The 21,817-nt window shown below is 35.8% G+C and overlaps 2 protein-coding genes across 2 annotated transcripts; both read right to left on the reverse strand.

Annotated features, from left to right (window-relative positions):
- Positions 1-209: 209 nt before the first annotated feature.
- Positions 210-2,995, reverse strand: LOC112507452 (patellin-4-like). Its single transcript, XM_025112047.1, has 4 exons — positions 2,079-2,995; positions 1,332-1,450; positions 1,103-1,241; positions 210-509 (listed from the first exon to the last, which is right to left on the reverse strand). The coding sequence occupies exons 1-4, from the start codon at positions 2,781-2,783 to the stop codon at positions 246-248; spliced, it is 1,227 nt and encodes a 408-aa protein (XP_024967815.1). The 5' UTR covers positions 2,784-2,995; the 3' UTR covers positions 210-245.
- A 1,251-nt stretch (positions 2,996-4,246) lies between these two features.
- On the reverse strand, positions 4,247-19,918 carry LOC112505769 (structural maintenance of chromosomes protein 1). The gene is made up of 18 exons (XM_025109742.1): positions 19,263-19,918; positions 16,945-17,181; positions 16,328-16,561; positions 15,186-15,424; positions 14,543-14,809; positions 14,085-14,355; positions 12,738-12,862; positions 11,475-11,584; positions 11,286-11,393; positions 11,073-11,212; positions 10,855-10,944; positions 10,552-10,760; positions 9,045-9,214; positions 8,013-8,122; positions 7,524-7,900; positions 6,938-7,189; positions 5,957-6,187; positions 4,247-4,581 (listed from the first exon to the last, which is right to left on the reverse strand). The coding sequence occupies exons 1-18, from the start codon at positions 19,698-19,700 to the stop codon at positions 4,533-4,535; spliced, it is 3,657 nt and encodes a 1,218-aa protein (XP_024965510.1). The 5' UTR covers positions 19,701-19,918; the 3' UTR covers positions 4,247-4,532.
- Positions 19,919-21,817: the final 1,899 nt, after the last annotated feature.

A 21,817-nucleotide genomic window follows, 5' to 3' on the forward strand; every position in this document is an offset into this window, starting at 1 on the left:
TTTATTTAACATATATCAAATTCAAGACTTATTTTTTACATTTTCAATCTGATTCTAATAAGTTAGCCAAGTCCACCACAAGACAAGTAAGCAAATGGGATTTATTCATGAATTAAAATCCAAAAGATTCAACACATGATGTGGAAATACTAAAAATAGAAAGTCATGAATGCAACCAAGAATCTTGATGTGAAACAAAACCAAGTAGGAGCAAAGCATAATAAAGAGAGAATGTAGTTTTATTATCATCTGGAAAAGGGTAGGATGGGAAGAGTGGGTTTAATTTTATACCTATAGAAAATCCTTCTATTTTTAGAAGTATAATTAACAAAAGTAATAAGAATCTTTCCAGGCTCAGCTACATGAAATGAATTAGAATTCAGCCTCCCAATCTGCTTTCCTTTCTGAACTAACACATTATATGAACCCTCATCATCTGGTACAAATTCTTCTTTATAACTCACATCACTTCCTGTTACTGTTACATCCCAATACACTGTCATCCCTACCTGCATGTTTACACACTTTCACCCATCACTTTCTTATTTCATTAACCCTTTTTACTCTCATCCCTACCTCCATTTTTACACATTCCCCCATCACTTTCTTATTTCATTAACCCATATCCCTACCTCCATTTTTACACATTTACCCATCACTTTCTTATTTCATTAACCCATTTTACTCTCATCCCTACCTGCATTTTTACACATTTACCCATCATTTTCTTATTTCATTAACCCAATATATCTCATGGCTTGGCTCTACACAGTGTCATCTATCTATATGCACCTCACCTCTGCTTAATACTCACCTTTTTTTTCAAGATACACAAACAAAAAGTGATTAACTATTACAAGCGTGTTTTAAAACATTATTACAAACAAATCCCACGAATCTTTGGTGTGTTTGGTTGATGGGATTTCAAATCCAAACATTTCATCAAACCAAACGTAGGATTGGATTGGAATTTAATTCCAAATCCTATCAAATCCCACAAACCAAACTCGACCCAAACTATTTTAATGAGGGAATGGAAAGAAATTAAATATGAGAGCAGTTGTTTCCATCTAAAAAACCGAAAACGAAAGATAGAACAAACCTCTGGTGTGACTATCGTGAGGTGCTCGGTTGCATACCCTTTAAGCTTCTCTTCTAACACTTGGTCGTTCAGCGAGAACTCACCATCTTTCATTCCGAGGCCGCCGTATTGAGCCAAGAGGTGTTCTGGATCTATGAATCTTCATCAAATTCATACAAGTTTTTCATGAATTTATGATCTTATCAAGTTTCTTGATTAAGAAATTTAAGCAGAAGAAAAAATAACTAACTTGAGAAGGGTTTCGGTGATCGCCGATGGCTTCACGTACATTACTTTGTACTTTCTCGTCATCACTCGCATATTTAATGTATAGAACGCGAAAAACCACATCGGAACGTTCACAATCACCTGCATTGTACAAAAACAGAATTTGAAGATTAAGATATACTTTCCAATTATACCCTTAATTATAAAACATAGAGTAAATTACAATTTTCGTCCCTCTGGTTTGTTAATAATTTTCATTTCCGTCCATGTGGTTTAGAAATACGATTTTTAGTCCCTATAGTTTTCAATTTATTGCTATTTTAATTCCTAGACTAAAGTCCTACTTTTTAAGTACAAAGGACCAAAATAGTAAAGAATTGTAAACTATAGGGACCAAAACACAATAAATTGAAAATAATAAAGACGAAAATAACAATGAATTAAAAATCATGGAGACAAAAAACGCAATTTCTCAACCACGGAGACAGAAATCATAATTTATAACAAATCACAGTGACGAAAACGTAATTTATTCTAAAACATATAAATTTCTATCATCAAGAATAAAATCATCATTTAAAAAGTGTAAATGTTTCTAAAACCATGTGGCTCGAGAATTTCTTGAAAACGTAACTTTTTTTCCTTACGACGGAACCATAAAGTGGTGGCCCGTGCCATCGCATCATTTCATGCGAGTCCGGCCCTAACTCTCTCTATTGATAAGGGTAAAATTGTCATTTTATTATTTAACTAAAACCGTGTGCCTTACAAATCTATAAATGATCCCCGGATAATTGTCCTGCAAGATCGAGAAATACTTCTTGCTACCCTGAAATATCTCGTTCAAAAACGGTCTCGATATGTCCTTAACATCGATTATCTGAATTACGGAATCCGCACCGTCGGGTTTGAAGTCGAGTTTACGAACACAACCCTCCATTAACTTGATCCGCCACCGTAAGAAATCATTCGACCGTAATCGCCTTAGAATATCCCGTTCCTTAATTGACTCGTACATTTGATAACACAACGGGTGTCCGACTTTATCCGTACCCTCAATGTACCCAATATCATCAAGATCTGACCCAAACATTTCGTCGAACACTTTGTCCACATTAAAATCCTCCCTCCACATAATCGTATTTCCCAACATTTCCAAAGCATTTTGGACGTTATAATCTTTAGCTTTCAAGAATTTCTTGAGAACGATATCGGTTTTATCACTACCTCGACTGGGTAACAAAGGGACGCCCCAAAGTTCGACGTCTTTAAGATTCTCGCACGCTTTGTATTGTTCTCCGATGAGGCTGAAATCGAGGATGGATTCTTCCAGCCGAGATCGGAGATCCGACAGAGCTTTTCTTTTCTTCTTATTCAGCTCTGTAGCAATCGAACCTTCTTGTTCTTCGTTTTTCTTGAAAGTTTCTTCGTCAACGGTGTCGTGGAAGCTTTCGCTTGGTGATTCTTCTTCCATTGTTGTGGATTTCGAGCTCCGGCGGTGCACCGATGGCCGGAAACTCGAACGGTGGTGAGATTGTGGTATAGTGGGGGTCTCTGATCAGGCTATCGGAGAATCATTAATTTTCGACATTTTCTAATTATTTTGTGGCCACTGATTTCTTGGGTCATTTTATTCAACCACACTAATTTTTTCCTAAAAAAAGATTGAATAAATTACAATTTTAGTCCCTGTAGTTTGTTAAAAGTTTCAATGTTTGTCCTTGTAGTTTAGAAATTATGGTTTTAGTTCTTTTTGGTTTCTAATTTCGTGTTTTGTTTGTTCTTACAATTTACAATTTTTTATTGTTTTGGTTCTTCTGGTTTACAATTTGTTACTGTTTTGGTCTCTTGTACTTAAAAAGTAGGAATTAGTACAGAAACGAAAATAGCAACAAATTTCAAACTATAGGAATAAAAAGTGAAATTACTAAACAAAGATTTCTTTAAGAGTAAATTACAAATTTTGTCCCTCTAGTTAATGAAAATTATGGATTAGATCTTGCAAACGAAATAATTACAGGTATAGTTATTGTGGTTTCGTTTTTGTTACGGATTGAGTCTCTTGAAACTTAATTCCGTTAAATCATGGGTATTTTGGTCAATTTATTCTTTTTCTCATATTTTTTGTTAAGAAAGCCATCTCCGACCTTTCACTTGAACACTATCATTGTTGAACTCGAATTCAACGTGGTGTAAAACTCCATTAAATTTTAAATACTCTTTTGTTTGGGATTTTGAGGTTATGAGAGATGAAGACGATGATCATTTAAACAGCAGCTCTTCCCTCTCTTTGACGTTGTACCGTATCCCTTACCTTCTCCAACATTATCTGGCATTCCTCACCCAGACCTCCGTTGCTACCTTTTTTCCCTCTTTCAAGATTTGCACCTCTCACTCCTCCCTACCTCATCGGGATGAATTCTAAAGACAACGCTAACAAGATTTTAAAGATCAACAAAGTTTAAAACTTTACGAAATCAGTCTTCATATCAAATTATTTCCTGCTTTTTTAGGATTTATCTTGTTTTCATCTTAGTTTTGATGCATGGATTTGGTTTTTTTATCAAATCCATAATATTCATATAACCATAGGGATTAAATTTGTAATTACTCTTTTTTAATTTTTTTTTAAAATTCAATACTACTCAAAATTTCATTATTAATTATATTATTTAAATGTTTTATAAATTCATCATCCTAATATATTTTTAAAATATATTTTTATATTTAACCTCATTGATAAAAACATTTAAAATAATATATCACCCTCCTCGATAATAAGCTACAGATTTTTCATCAAAAAACCTCTGACCTAACGGTTTTGTAACATTTGTCCTCCTAAGACTGCATTTTTGTGCCAATCAATTCTCTTCTAATTAGTAATTTACTTGTCTTGTATATGTTCCACCCATTTTGGTAAGGCAAAAGGACTACATTTTTGTGCCAATCAGTTCTCTTCTACCCTGCAACAAACATATGACCGTACAAGTTTTTGTTCTGTCATGTTAAGTCTGATTTGTTTTAACCATATGGTTTTACAAATGTAAATGTTTAGCTTACCTGACATCTCTAATCGACAAAGAAAAGCTACTAAATCCTGCACACAACCTTATAGACTAAATCTAGTGTTTTAAAGTTACATTATCTAAACAGGTCCTGCAAGACCTACATGTTCATCTGTATGTACTTTCAGATATGCGACCCGAAACCATCTCCAAAGCGATCACGACTCTCGGTATTTGGTTAGGTCGAACGTCAAAGTTCTTGAACACCTGCACAAAGAAACACATACGAGATATTAATACAAGTTCGTGCATAACATATTCACTCGGTTGCATAAAAATACCAGGAAGCAAGAACCATCCCGGTCAAACGTAGCTCATTAGTCCTACTTGGTGCCCATTTCCGGACCATGAACTGGTCCGACCTTGTCGGGCCGGGTCAGGCCACACGGACTATTCGATCCCATCATCAGACGTAGGACTCATCCAGCTGATCCAGTCAGAACTTAGAAGTTGTTCAGTTGGTTTTTCATTAAGTCCTGTATGGATAGAATTGTCTGTGTGGATAAATCTATGTATGGATTCGGAAGGTTTTTGTTTGAGAGGGTTTTTTCATAAATGGAATGAGAGTATGTTTTTTAATTGGGAGGGGCAGGTTTGAAAAGAAAACATGGCTTTCTGCATAAAGATCCCCTAGAAGCTTATTAATTAAGCCACTTTCTATATCATTAAGCCACTACCAAACAGTCATATATAACTGACCAAATAAGTTGCAAGTCCAATTAAACTCATGAAGCTGTAAACTGGTCTATGAGACATCTTAACAATAGAAATCACCAACAATGTGTTCTAAAGATAAATTTTTCACATTCTTCATAATGTAAGTCGTCATTTTACATTTCGTATTTGTCTACAACTTTATGAGTAAACTTTCGATAGTAAAGCCAGTCCATACTAGAGACGCACAAAAAAGCCCAAGCCCGAACCTAGCCCGGTCCATAGAAGCTCGGGGATGTGATCCCAAAGCCAGGCCAATTTTTGAGGCAGGCAAGGGCCTAGCCCCACCCGCCCTGAAAAAGAACGGATCAGGCCGTTTTTCAACCCCAAAGCCTGGCATGATAAAAGCCCAGGCCTTCCTTTACTCACTGAAATTGAAAGGCCCAGGCCTTGTGCATCTCTAGTACATACCAGCCTGATTTCACCAAGAGACTAATCCCTGGCCAGGCAGGTCCAAAGCTCGGCAAGCCTTTACGTGTAACTTAGGGCCTGTTTGTAAGCAGCTTAATGAGCTTAATGGGACTCTCAGCTTATTCGGTTAGTTATACATGACTGTTTGGTAGTGGCTTAATTATATAGAAAGTGGCTTATTCAGTAAGCTTCTAGGGGGGACTTAATGCAGAAAGTCAAGTTTTTTTCCAAACCTATCATTCCCAATTAAAAAACATGTTCATTCCATTCTATGAAAGACACCTCCCAAACAAAAAGCTTCTCAATCTATATAGGCAGATTAATCCACAGAGACCACTTTATCCATACAGGACTTAATGGAAAACCAACCAAACAGCCCCTCAGTGTTATATAATAAAAGAAACGGAGATGGTAATACACCCAAGTGTGAAAACATAATTAGGATGGAGAAACTTACCCTCTTTCAGAATCCCTGTAAACCCCAACCAGAGCTTCAGCCTTATTATAAAAGCTATCTTTGAGTGAGATCACGATACTCTGGAAACCATTCCCTTCAACCGGTGGCTCTTGACTAGCTCTTTCTTCGTCACACGATTTCGATCTGATGAATCCAGCAACCTTGGCAACATTTAGATTATCTAATGCAGCATCCACCTCATCCAGTATAAAAAAAGGTGATGGCTTGTAACTGGAAAAAAATTAGCAAGCATGGTTAGACCAAAGTTGCTGAAATTGTGCTCCAAAATCAAGACTAACTACGGTTATCGATTTGATGCCTTGGATATCAATGGATGTATTTTTCCACGGAGAAATGAGAAGTGCATATACGAAAACCCATCCCCATTTGAACTTAAAAAATAAAAGACATTTGCATACCTTTTATGATAGTAGAGGGAGGTTCAGGGGAAAACCCAAAAAAATGAAAAATTGAGGAACACCTTGGTAACCATTTATCTAGACGGTATGCAAATGTCCATACAAGTAATTGGAGTTGTTTCTTGGTCTTTATGAACATGTGCATGTTAGGCACTTGTGCATACTGGACAAATTGCTTACAAATTACCTGTATGCACATGTGCATACCGGACAAATGAACAGTTATCAGGGTGTCCCTCGGTTTTTCTTTATTTTTGCGGTTTTCCCCTGAACCTAACACTATGATAGTAAGTATGCAACGACCAAATAGTCTAAACAAGGGCATTTTGAGAATTATCTATTACTTAAACACTGATGTTAATATAATTTGACAAACCCTTTGTCGCAGTTCTTGTGGGATGAATACATTTTTTCTTATTTCCACATGAATCGGACCTGAATCTATGGTAATTGAAAGCCAAACTCGTATAACCATGATTACACAACATCCATGCTACTTAAATCTTAAAATGCATACTTTAAAATATACGAGAAAACGATGTCGGCAAATTAAGATATGCACCTGTGGATGGAGAAAAGTAAAGCAAGTGCCGCAACAGTCTTCTCCCCACCCGAGAGTTGCTCCATATCCCGGAAACGCTTGGTAGGAGGCATAGCAGTGTACTTGATGCCATGTAAAAATGGTTCATCCTCATTATCCAGGTTCAAATATGCAGTGCCACCAAGTGGGTGTGTGCCGCTCTTCGTGAGTTGCTTATAGATTTTGTCAATATCACCAGAGATATGGTTGAAAGCTTCCATAAAACGTGCAAGCCTGCAAATAAAAAGAACCCCAACAAAAGCATCAAACCAATGACCATTGCGTTTTCCAAAAAGGAGGGAGGTTCAGAGGAAAACCCCCCAAAAAGGTGAAAATTTGAGGAACACCCTGGTAACCATTCATCTAGATGGTATGCACATGTGCATACAAGTAATTGAAGTTGTTTTTTGGTTTTTATGAACATGTGCATAACATATCGGACAAATTGCTTGGAAATTACTTGTATGCACATGTGCATACCGTCCATATGAACGGTTACCAGGGTGTTCTTCAGTTTTTCATTTTTTTTTTTTTGCGGTTTTCCAAGAGCAAATTATATCACAAGTACCTTCTGGTCCTCACAGTTTCAAACTGCTTGACTATTTCTTTCTCTTCATCCCTGGCCTCTTCGAACTCTTTGCTCGCTGCTTTCTCCTTCTCCTGCAAAGCAGCATACTGATCTAGAGCTTTCAAGTTTGGAGCTGTCCGGTCAATTTCCGATATTATGCTTCCAATTTTCTGCTTAAATTCCGCCTCGATCTTCTCTCTTTCAGCAGGTCTCATGTTATGCTGATGTGATCTACTCAGTTGACTGAAATCATACACTGGGCCTGGTGCTGATTCAATATCCATCGGGTCAGCCACAGTTGGAAGACTTATTTGCTCTAATTCACACTTCTCCAGAATATCTTGTTTCCTCGAATTTAATTGTGTAATTAGAGTCTCCTGCAAACCCACGATGCTAAACCCATGAAACAATTTGGAAAAACAATTTTGTTGCAAATATCAACCTGATCAAGCAGTTAATTCTATACTTTTCATCCTCAAAAGGGCTGACCTTAGCATCGATCCTATTTTTATGCTTTGTTATGTTTGTTGTAGCAGCCGAGATCTTTATTTTCCATTCTTTCATCTCCTTCTCACACCCTTCCGACAATGATTTCCATTCTACAAAAGAAAAAGTTGTCACAAGTTCAATTAATTGCTAGTAATGCATGCCGTGATAGGGTAACTGATCATATATCTTTATGGGTGTGTTTGGTACCAAGACAGGATAGAACAGAGTAGGACAACTGTTCAGAGTGTGATAAGATAGAACTGAACTGAACAGATAAAATGACCAATTTACCCCTAATGAGTTGTTTCTACATTTTATATATTTTGATTAATTAAGTAATTTATCAAATAACTAGAAAATAAATATTTTTTGAAACAAAATATATCATTAGAAATTTTTTACAAGACGATTAAAATGACACCAAAAAAAAGTTTTAGTTTCCAATTTTTATTTTACACCTTTTCTGTATTATTTTTTATTATTAGTATTTGATAAATTACATAAATTAATAAAAGTATGGAAACTGTATAAAAATAATATTTTGAGGAGAATAAAGTGAGTTTAAATAGAATAAAATACAATAAAAATAAAATTTAAAGAATGAATAAAATGTAAAGAGGAAAGCGTATTTGGTGTTTTAGAAGAGAATTAGGCTTTATTTTGAGGTTATATTGGTAAAACATAAGTTTGTTCCACCTTGTTCCATGGGGTGGGAGTGGAACACGCCTGTTTCACTTTGTTCCACTCTGTACCTGTATGTTCCACTTAAAAGTCCGGCCAAACGTGGAACAGTGATCCCTATTTTGTCCAGTGTACCAAACGTACACCGGAACATGCATGTATTAGAAGGTTGAACTTTCCCTCAATTATGAAGTTTTCGAAACAACCCCGGTCCCACAATGCATGTTCCTCAAATATTCAGCTACGCATGGCCAGGATATGGATCCTCTAATGACCTCACGAAAGATGGCCCGGAAAAAGGAGTACATGATGTAACTTCAATTTGGACCAAAAGGGGATTTGGGCACATACCCTGTACTTCTTCCTTCAACGTATTAATCTCCTCCGCAGCTTTCTCTATGGTCGATTTAAGTTCTTTCTCTCTCTCATCAACCTCGACCAAACCATTTTTTAGTTCATTTTGTGATGCTTCCAGCTTAGCAATACGTGCTCCCATGTCCCTCTTTTTCTCATACTCCAGCCTGAAAATACAAAATTAACCACATGAATATTTGATGCCAAAACACCGATATTAGTATAGAGATGGTCTTCGAAAAGCATAGACGGTGCACAAGGCTAAGATGAAGAAAGAATATAGCAGATATTGATTAAAACTTTAAGCCAAAGAAGGGCATGTCTATGAAATGGGAATTCAGCAAGCTCACCTTTTAACTAGCAGAATACTTGTCATATGATAATGAATAAAATTATCAACGTATTAGAAAATATCAAAAGATAGCAAGTCATTTTGACAGTGGCAAATATGAGTTGCATATCCAATATTTCAGAAAGGGATCCAAACAATCTATAAGCCTAATCATAATCAAGAAAATGAAATCAGATTTATTTCATCAAAATCCTATAAGAAATAGAAAACATACAACTCATACTCACTAGAAAATGATAGGTGTCAGAATTTCTTACTTTTCAGGCAGTCTCATCCKTGTAAGAATTAGGAATTCCTCTTCCAACTTGTCCCGGAACGGGAGTTATGGCAGAGAACGAAAATGTAGGTGTAGGGTCTTGCTAGATGGTTGGGGTTAAGGGAAGATCAATGACTTATGTGAGCTTGCTAAGATGGAAAAATATCTATGATGATGTTCACATCAATAATGGGTATTCCAAAGAGAAATAAGGACAAGATGAGATACAGGAAAGAGGAGGGTGCCCTTAAGGGCCACACACAGGAAGCTCATAGGGTAAATAGGTCTAAGTGCCTATTTGGTCAGTTTTCCATTAAGTTTTGTATGAAAAAAGTCTGTTGTAGATTGGGAAGGTTTTTGTTTGGGAGGGATTTTTCATAGATGGAAGGAGCATGTCTTTTAATTGGGAGGGACACATTTGGAAAAAAAAACTTCGCTTTCTGCATAAAGCCCCCTAGAAGCTTACTGAATAAGCCACTTTCTATATCATTAAGCCACTACCAAAAAATCATGTATAGCTGACCGAATAAGCTGAGTACCATTAAGCTCGTTAGGCTGCTAACAAACAAGCCCTAAGAAGTGTATCATGGGAGAATGAAAGTTGAAAGGGCCTTGAAACAGCAAAGGGGTGGATTGCATCCCAATTCAGTTGGCAACTACAGCTCAAGTAACTTGCCATGAATTAAAAAGACAAGGTCCTAATTGATGAGATGCTACTACTTTTAGAAAAACATGACCGCAGAAGATTTAACCTATTCTCTTGCACACATAATAATATGGCAACATTAACTACCTCGGTCTTTTTCCTTTTTTAGAAAGGGTCGTAAAAATCATCAAGCATGAGAACCACTAGCAATCAGCACTATGGCCTACAAGTTGTAAACTTATAAACATACTGATATTTCAGCTTCGACTGCTGATTACGCAAGCTAAGCCTTTCCTCAGCCAACTCCTGGGCAGCTGCAAGCTGGTTCTCTTCATATTCGCGGATATTGTCCACCCCAACAGACTCGCTAAATCTCTTGTAGATCTTATCAACAATTTCATTGATCCTCTTTTCCATCGATAATATTGTTCGTTGTCTTGAAGATATTTTGTCTTTTATCTGCAATAGAGCAATAAAATCATTTTGGGGTCAACTCTACGCATATGGTATAATCAACAAAATCACAGGGTTAAATTTATTGCTGCAACAGCACCTTAAGAAGTTGAGGTTCGATATAACTAATTTCATTCTTTATATTACTGTATTCAACTGTCAATTTTGAAAGTTTCTCCTCCATATTTTTCTGCAACAGACAAATGAAAAAAGATGATATTAGGACACTGATCAGCAACATAAACGATCTAAAGTTAACAACAAGGTAACAAATAATAAACCATTAGCAAAATGGCACTCTATAGTCTATTCAACAACCTTCTCAATTTCTGCATACTGAATCTTCTTCTCAAGCCCACTGATCTTCCCAGATGCTTCAGACTCTTTTAAATGCATCTCTCTTATTGACCCCAGCTCTTGCAACTCTGCTTCAAGCCCTTCTTTCTTCTTTTTGAGACCTGAATAATACTGCCACGTTTAAATGGTACTGCAAGAAGATTAAGAATACATAGCTAACTTAATCCAACAAACCTTCTATCTTCTTATCATCCCATTTATGTGACCTCGCTTCCATTCCACCACTTGTACCGCCGGTCATGGTACCGGCCTTTGTCAATAAAATGCCATCAACAGTCACAACTACAACCACAACAAAAATCATTAATAAAGATGAATTTGCCATCAGCATCCTGTAGAAGAAGAAAATATGTCATGCTTTACCTTTAAATCTCTCTCCAGTCCAACTTAGATGCTTAGCCTCATCAAGATCATCACAGACTAAAGTATTCCCAACAGCAAATAGGATGGCCTTATCCAATACTGGATCAAATGTTTGATTGTTAAGTAAACAAGCTTATAACTACCCCTTCTGGATCAGAAGTTTTAATACCATATAGTCTTCCTTTAACAAAATAAAAAACCAACTCTAGAAGAGCTTTGTCCAAAGCAATCATTTATTCTCTAACAAATAATACTTTCCCAATCCCCAAATCCAGAGAACCAGTTTCCACAACAGACAACCCACCAATTAACCATCCAAGAAAAACGCCACAAAAAAAATGCAAAACCAGCAACTAAAATAATAGTCTGTACTTCCAATGGACAACAATTAAGGATAGATGGATATCCAATTACTCACTTTTGCATAATTTAAGGCGAACGAAAAAAGACTTGAGACCATTGCTTCATGTCCGGCAAAAAAAGCGGGATGGTCATGTCCTTTTGCATCCTAACTCAGCCCTAGAGTTAGTAGAACCCGATCTTCTCTATGTTTGGCATGAAGTGCGTGGCCCTTCATTTTAGCATTTGCGATGTGGTTGGGTTATTTACAAAAGAATGAAGAATAAATTGTCACACAAAGCGCTATAGACATTTTGGAGAACATGGCAGGAGAAATCAAAGATGTTGGGCAACTACAGCCGGGCAAGTTGAAAGCATCTTGGTATGTTGATTTTCTGGGAGTAAAGAGATGGAAAACCACATGCTACAAAGCTATATTTAAAGCTTTGGAGCAGTCCCCATTCGTGTAGCTCTTGAAATGTCGGGGCATGTAATGCATTTTCTGCCTACATGATTGTGCTTGTTTCCACCATAGTTTAATGAAACAAGTTACAAAAATCAAAGACAAGTTCACAAGACTGCAACAAAGTATAGGCGCGCTGAATTAAATAGCAGTGTGGCTAAAAAATGATAATTATGAGTGATGTTTCCGCTTCGATACTCAAATGATTGACCATATCATGCAGACACCATGAATATGAAATGCCACAATAAACATAAAATGATGAAAAGATTGGTACGATTAAAGGTATTGTTCAAGGTTGTCACACACCCTAATTGTCCACTACAGAACACCATATATATTCACACACAAATATTTTTTGCCATGAGTATAGGAATAAGTATAGGATGAGACTGGGGAAATATTTCATAAAGACCTAAATGTTTGCAATAATACTAAAATATGGAGGCATAAAAGGATATTGGATCACATCAAAGATAAGCCTTGCAGTTCCGCGTAAGGTTCGCAGCTTCTCAATGATTGGTTTTACTCGGACCGAGTGAAGAGGTATAAACGTCATAGGAGGAAGCCTTTGGTCTTTCAGATACTGCACAAGACAAGTGAATACAGAAATGCATCACAAGTTTACATCGACCAAATGTAGTTGGTATCATACAAAAGGTGTTAAAATCATAAATACAAATAATTATGTGAACTCTTGTATTTATGGCTGCAAAAGAACTATCAAGATAATGATCACTTTCTGGAGCATTTTGTCAAAGTCTTAGCACAATACTCGTCTTTTTGGAAAAGAATCAAACTCAATCTTTAGAATCAATTGATGAACAAGTGAAGCTCTAGCTAAAGGTGGTTTGATTGGTATAGCACTACAGCTTGATATGGCTGTTTCATTGGTTCATTAACAAAAAAAATTAGAAAAAATATCAAAATTCATACAAAAAAGTATTGGTGCTTATCAGCAATTCCCTTCATATTCATGTACAAAACCCAAATCTGGTAGTACCATTGGACCTGTAAGATTGCTTGTAAGAATTTAAGCTGTGTTCTCGAATTTCGGAAGGAAAGAGAAGAAAAGAAAAAGAAGGGAAAAAAAAGAAGAGAAGAGAAAGGAAAAGAAAGAATATTTTTTATTTGTGTTCTTGAGAGTGAGGGGAAAGAAAGGAAAGGGAAGGAAAGAAAATAAATTTCCTTGTTCTTGAGTGGGAGAGAAAGGAAAGAAAACATATTTACAAATACACATTTATTTATTTTATGGTGGAATGTAATTGATGGGTATATTTTTTTTTTTTTTTATAAATGGTTTCCTTTTCTTCCTTCCCTTTCCTCCCACATTTAGGAGGAAAGTTTTGGGAGGGAAATCAACATTATTTTCCTTCCCTTCCTTTCCTTTTCCCTCCTTAAAAAAACTCGGGAACACCATTTTTTTCTTTCCCTCCTACTTTTTCTTCCCTTTCCCTTCCTTTCTTCGTCAAAAAAAAAACTCGAGAACACAATGTTAATGTATCTTCCATGTAGAGATATTTGAAAACTTCACCTACATATAACACTTAGAAACTGCAGATGCCAAGTTCATTAGCTAGTTGGGTTCATGTTCAATGGAAAATAAGCACAAGCTCTAGTTGGGTGCTAGTTAGATTCATGTTCAATGGAAAGTTCGTAACCTAATTCAGGAGTTAATATTTACCCATGACCAGGTAGATATAAAGAATCAAGTTATATGTTTATGAATCAAGCAACTATCACAAAGGTAGTGCCATACAAAACAAGGACAGGATGTTAGCATCAGATAGATTATCTATGTTATTTACCTTGATACATTCTTTTCCTGTATGCTCATCATCAACAACTACAGCATCCATAAATCTGCCCATAGCAACGGTAACAGCAAGATTATACTTCTTCTGTGTCGGTCTGCACAGCTCGGTCATACGACCATGAACACCAGGAAATAGGCGCCTGAGAGCCTCAACTGCTTGTGACAACTTTGTATCCCTATCATTTTCATGTTTGTCGGCCTTCAACTCACGTAACTGATTCTCTAATTCACTTATCTTTGCCCTCAACATCTCATATTTTTCTCTGCGCAAGTAACAGAGGCATCAGTACTAGAAAATGCAACCACATTGGAAAACATCCACCGACATGGATGGACAAGAAAATGAGAGGATGATATATCCCTCTGCATGCCAATAAGATAGGGTGGATGGAAAGTTAAAAACATGGAATATATGATAATAGATAGATATCTAGGTACCAATTCACTTACTTGGAATCTCCAAGTCTCTTCCTCGTGTCATTTTGTTCCTTTCTCAATCGTTTGAGCTCTTCATTATGTTTGCCAATGGCATCAAGAATCTTCTTTAGTCTACTTTGCATTTGTTTCTGTTGCAACTCAAGCTCTTGCTTCCTGCTCTCCAACTGCTGAAGATTCTCTTCCAAATTCTTTTGAGCTTCTACATCAGCGTGTTGTTCCCTGTCTTGAACCTCTTTATCGTCCCTTAACTTGGTAGTCCTCATACCAGCTTCCTCTTTACTGCAGCAGATCAACTTTTAGAATTAATTGGCATACACTTGAGACAGTTTTGCTCTTCAGATCATTAAATGCTTGTATGCATGCACACATGGAAACAAAAAAATGTCTCAAAACATGAACAATCAGTAAATATAGTGTGCTTTAGTCATTCAGATTTTCCCTAATGTTTCTGGAGCAAGACAGTCTGAATGAACTAATCTAAGAGCCTAACACAGTAATCGCAATTTAACATATCAGGAATTCGGATGTTCAAATCTCTTGGACAACATAAAGTAATAAAGTAGTTTTCTTCTTTTCCCTTGAGGCCCCTCCCTCTTTTTTTCTTCTTTCGTAATTTTTTTTTTATACTGATAATGCCAGACAAATAAGTACTTACATGCGGTTATATGCATCCAACTGATCATCAGCTAAATGAAGCTTCCCACCTTCAGATTGACCTTTTGTTTGTAAGCTGTCAAGTTGCTTGGTAAGGTCCTCCAAGTTATTCCGAAGCTTTTCAATTTCAACCATGTGTTTCTTCTTCTCTTCTTTCCTTTTGTCAAGCTCTTTCCCAGTGTTTTTAAGCTTTGCATTTAAACGAGATTTCTCCTCCTTCAGCTTGAGAAGCTCTGGTTGCTGTTAAGACAGTAAACTGTATATAATAAGCAACCATTGTACCAACTGAACCATGAAAAGGAGAATATAATGGACTTCAACAATTCCAAAAGGCTAGTCTGAAATTCAATGAACCTACAGCTAGCGCTGTCTAGAGCGAGAGGCAAGCTAAGGCAACAAGGGCCCCCATCACAAGAGGTGATCGACTAGGTAAAGAGAGGCTCAATGCTGTCAATGTATAATAACATTTTATTTTTCACATATTACACATAAGATGCCTTTTGTAATCACTATTTTCTAACATTACAAGTTGCCTTGCGCATTCTATTTCTGAAATATATAAGGTTAAAAAACAATACCAAAATAGACTTAATTGGGAAAAAGGATACCCTCACGTTGTCTCTACTAAGCTAAGCTCGCCTTTGACAGCAATGCTGATGGCTATTTTTTATACAAATTTTATGGATTCATCTACCCATTTCTGCTGTTTATTTTCGTAGTCGTCAAATTATTCTTCATTAGCTACGAACCTTCCATTATGCCTTGATAAATTACAGAGAACTACTTCAGATTTTCTTCCAACTTTTAGAGGAAGAAAAAAAGATCTTTTACAAATTTGTGTATATAAAAGCATGTGTTTCCAATCTAAGACACTACTGCCCTTAAAAGAATTTCACGGTTTACCAACTAAAGTAGACTGTCTTCGGGCTTTCAAAAAGATGTCAGCCTCTTTCCATTGCTCTTCTTATATCCTCCCTTAATCTTATAGACAAGGCTCACAAATATCAATTATGCATTTCTCAGTTATGGTCTAATATATGCAAGCATGAATATTGAATATAACTTTTTGTGTAAACGATATTACCATTATTAAAAAAGGCAAAGAATTTAAGCATTCTTGGTGGGGCAAGAAGATGCACTCACATTTTTATCAATTTTATTCTTCTTCTCTGCCATCTTCTTTTCACGTTTATCAATTTCTTTTCTATATCTAGCTTGCTCCTTTTCTTTTTTGCGTGATTCATTCTCATAACCATCCAATTCATTAATAATTTCTTGAAGGCTTCCCTGTTCAGCTTCAATCTCCTCATTGGCCTTCTCAACATCATTTTCTATGTTAAATAACTGCCACAAGAAGTGTTCTTTCTTTAATGATCTCTGCAAAAAAAAGGTAAATACGTGAGCAATATTGGTGCAGAAAGTACCAGGATCAAATAATAAATTAATAATAATCATCAAAAGGGTCAACTAGGCTTTAAAGTTTGCTTGGAACAGTTTCAATCTTCAACACCCTCTGTGTGGTATTTACTGGGTTAATTTGGTCTGGTTTGGTAGCTTCAATCTCTAATGCATACAGTAGCAAATATAAATATGGCATTGAGATCACTAAACATATATTAATGCAACTAATTGCTCATTCAAATCTTACATGCAAACCTGGCTAAAAACAATGTTGGTTGTATGAGATACCAAAATGAACACATGCATACACAGACTATATGTATAGGCATACAGCAATAGTGAAATACAGCAGTGCATACCAACTGCTCTTGCAAACGCATATGTTTTTCGGCCTCCTCCTTCTGCTCCTTCTTCTGCTTTCTCTCCATAACAATAGTCCGTTTTTTCTGATAAGCAAGTGTAGACTTTTCCTCAGCTGCACCTTTCTTTTCCTCCAGATCTTCATACAATCTCTTATCTTCATCAGACCCAGATATTTGCTCAAAAAGCATGGTAAGTTCTTTAGGATTTTTAGAGGCAACAGACTCCACATCACCCTGCGTGTTAACAAATTTAGACGGTCAGGATAACCTACAAGCTACCACTTCATTTAGCCGAGCCACAAAGATAACCGAATTATTGCAACTGTCAAAAAATCTGTGCTTGTCTATACTACTAAATACAGATACACGAGGCTATAAAAGTTGTTGGGGGAGTCTTCATTTCTTCAGGAAACATATCTATTCCAGCGTCTTTGAGATCGATCTATTATAACAAGTACTTACTTCAAGAATTTCCATCGCAGTTGGACAGAACATATGTTATATCAAGTTTCTTGAGTACTCATATTCTTCGCAGTTTACAGTTTATACTAAAGTTCTTGGATTATTGCTGGGATCGGTGATGAGGAGAGACTTAAGCATGATAATATAATTTCCTTCAAGGCTACACTTGTCCCCATCGTTATAAAACTACTAGATGTGGGTTGGCAAAATGTAAAACCATCACATCCTTTAACTGCCTATATTTTCAGCTCATGCAAAAGCAATGACACGCAGATGATATTGCAGGAAAAAGAAAGAGCAAAATAATTGCCAAATTTTGTACATTGAAAATTGGAGAATCAGCACCCACTCTCAAATTAGACACGAGCTAGTTCTAGAAGACAAGCCATTTCCAGAGTTAATAAGTTCAAATGTGCATTATATTGCATTACTAATTTAGATGTTTCAGAATTTATAGAATGACAGTTTGGGAACTAACCCTTAGGGGATGTTTGGTTCAGGTTGGGGAATGAAAAAGGGAATGAAAATGAAAAGGACATGAATTGAAAATGGGAATGACTTTTCATTCCCCCCAGTTAATTTGGAATGAAAATTTGGGCTTCTGAAGGAATGAACTCATTATACTATATAAAACCAAACAGTTTCTTTTATTATCATTCCCATTGATTACTGCTTAGTACCTCTAATCAAACGCCCCCTTAATAAGATTTGGATCCTTAAGGAACCCAGAAAAATCAGTGGACAACCCAAAAATATAAATGTTCTCTTGAATCCCAATTCACTTTCTATAGCACAAGTGGGTTTCCAAAGGGTTCTCCAAACACCTATTTCTCTTTAAAAAATAGTGACGATAAATTATAATTTCCACCTTAGGATTCAAAGTAAGCCCTCAACTAACTTCATATCAAATCATTATCTATTCGCAGTATGTCTCTAACATGAGAAATGTTAATCGCAATCTTTAATTGGATCATTATTAATTTCCAAACATGATAACTTTCTTGCAAACAGTGGCCATAAAAAACTCTCCTGCTTTATCCCAGGAATCGACGCTAGTCCATTCCATAAAGAACAGCCCCTGCTTGAAAACAAATATTATATGTATGTAACTTGCAAGAAATATAAATAACTGACTGGCTTTCTCCTTTTTTTTATAACCAAAAGTGGAAATTGGACACCAACCAATGACCATCAAATATTCAAATCATAAACGGGTAACCCTACGTGTTGCACCAACACCAAGTCTTGCCCTTCATACAAAACAATGCGAGTAAAAGTAAGAAGATATATACAATCTAAACAAATTTATTAACTGGACAGCTATTAACTTCTGTGCATGAACTTTACTACATATTGATTGATCGAATAGCAACATTATGCCAAAAAAAGTAAGACATTGTACGGATTATTAACAAGAAGATGCTTAAAGAATTTGATATTGATGCACAGTACCAGATATCTAAGTATCTAATAAGACCAAGTGACCAACAACATCGGTTCTAGCTTTGTTTACATTTTCAAAACCCAAATAGTGTTCCATTCGGTTTACTATGGTTTTTTGTACTTGCTCTTTCCGGAGATTTGTCATCAAAGCAGCTTTCAGTGGCTTAAAGCTTATCAATGCAATATACTTTCAATCCAAGTATTTGACCATGAAAGAAAAAGCCAGGGATTTATTTCTTTTCCAATCCATGTCACTAACATTCTTTTATCACTCCCTAAATAGACAAGTATCATTCAGTAATGAGATGACGAATTGACAATCAATGCAAACAAAGTTAGGGACAACAAAACAGTTGTCTATCATAATTAAGCAATAAGCAAGATACAAGAACACTAAAAGAACAAGTGACCTGAAAAACCAAGAAATTCCTGGCCTTGACGAGAATTCCGAGAGACTTCAACCTCCCATTATAGTCATCCCAATTGACAACTCTATCATCAATTCGGTACTCGCTTCCTCCAGCACCGGTGATAGTACGAGTAAACAAGAGCTCCGTACCGTTTCCAAGCCGATAAACCAACTTCACATAAGCCCTACGACCTCTCTGCTCCTTCTCCCGGTCGTCAAAAGCGTAAATCAAGTCCTTCAACTGTGCACCCCTGAGTTGACCGGTTCGAACACCGAGCACAAAGCTAATAGCGTCCATAAGGTTAGACTTTCCAGAACCATTAGGACCAATAATGGCGGTGAAGTCATAAAAAGGACCAATGATTTGATGACCTTTATAAGATTTGAAATTCTCAAGCTCGATTCGGTGAATTTTGCCTTGCGAAGCCATTGCTGGCATGGTTTTGAAACCCTAAACTAGGGTTTTCTGGTGTCGGCAGGTTTGTGGTGAAGGGAGGTCGGAAAATGGTGCGCCTATCGGCGGGATGATTGGGAATCTATGGATTTTTGGTCGGAGTTATACAGCGGGAGAGTGTGGGGTTACAGATCAGCGTACAGGAGACGAACACTAAAAATGGGAGGGAAGAGTTTCCTCCATAACTTGAGGTTTCATTTTTGGCCATCGTACAAAAATAAATGTACCCCGCTATAAACGAATTCAACTTTCAACGAACCGTTCGTGAAACCGTTCGTGAAATTTGTTTATGTTCGTTTATTTAATAAATGAATGGATATGAATACATTTTTTTGTTTGTTTAATTATACGAACGAATATGAATAAGAGTCTCGTTCGTGAACGTTCGTTCATTTACCGTTTGTTTATATATTGAATTTAATATATAATATTTTATTTATTTACTTTGAATTCAAAAAAAAATTATTTATGTTCGTTTAGCCCGTTCATTTATGTTCGTTTAACCCGTTCATTTATGTTCGTTCGTTTACATTCGTTTAGCATGTCAACGAACGAACATACTTGATTTCTAAGCGAACGAACACAAGGATTTTCGTTCGTTTACTGTTCATGTTTGTTCGTTTGTTCGGTTAAGTTAAACGAACGAACATGAACAAGCCTCCGTTCGTGTTCGTTCGGTTTGTTCACAACCCTAAATGTACCAACTCCTAAAAAAATGTCTGTAACTAGTATATTATTAGAATCTGTGTCTACTTTACAATTTTATCTATCGGTTATGATTAAATTAGAGGTTTTAAATTTATAAATTAAATGAAGGTAATATTGGAACAAGTTGTGATTTGTTTTTTGTGATTAAATTCATTTCATTTATCCCTTAAATTCGATTTTAATTATATTCATCTTTTAATTTGATTTTTTCGATTTAGTCTTCTTTCTATTTTAGTCGTTCAAATAAATTTACTAAAGTTCATAGGTGAAACCAAAAAAAAAAAAAAGGACAGATAATTAAGGTAGTTCAAACAAATTTCATATGTGAAACGATTATTTTTATTTAAAATTCATAATGTTGTTTCGATTTTTTTTTAACCAAAGTTCATAGGTGAAACGAGATAATTAAGGAAGATTAAACGTGGTTCATAGGTAAAAGCAGAAAGTTCATATGTAAAACAATGATTTTTGTTTGAAATTCATAGATTAAACAATGATTTTTGTTTAAAGTTCGTTACATTTTTGTTTCAAAATGGTAAGTGAATGATGTAATTAGAAAAATGTGATAATTATGGAGCGTGGTATCAATATATGAAATTTACGAAAATACCTCATTTAACACGGTTTGTACTAATTATGCAGTCAACAAGGAACGTGCCTATATATTATTGTTTATGAATTTTTAGAAATATTACTCAATTACCTTATGTGAGCAAAAAGTTAATTACCCATAATCTCATCCGGCCACATATGAAACCCGATTTCAATGACAACAGTATGACAAACCAAAATTTTAACTCACTCAACGGCTAATGTTAGCAGGGGGCTCAGACTAGTAAGGGTCGAGAGTTGTCTTGTATTTAAGCAAAATCAATTCATCCCCCTTGCTAACTGAGTTATAGCGGAAAGTTGTTCACATACCTTATTGAAGTACATCTTTTTTATTAACCTAAACATCAAATCAGCTATGCGAGCCAACTAATTTCAGGACGACCACCTGCTTCAGGGATAAATATTGCTTGTAAACACATACTGTAATATTATATTTACAGTGATTTTCATACTTCAGCAAGCATTTAACACTGTGTAAGACACATGTGTCATGGTGTTTGATGATGACATAGATGTTACATAACATTGTATATGTCTTTTGCCACTGTTGTCATTATACGTCGTGTTTTTAATGTATATAAAAAATCAATTTAATTAATTATGTTTGTTGATGAATCCTAATTGAACTGGTGTTTTTAGGGCATATTCGATTGACTGACTTATAAAATTATATTTTATGATTTTTTTTTCTTGTCAAATCATTGTAAACACGCTCAATTTCTTGTACAATAACTCAAAAAATACGATGACTTATAAGAACTACATTTTTTACTTATGAGAAT

Source organism: Cynara cardunculus (genome assembly GCF_001531365.2).
Source record: "Cynara cardunculus var. scolymus isolate 2C chromosome LG 2, CcrdV1, whole genome shotgun sequence".
NCBI classification, from domain to species: Eukaryota; Viridiplantae; Streptophyta; class Magnoliopsida; order Asterales; family Asteraceae; genus Cynara; species Cynara cardunculus.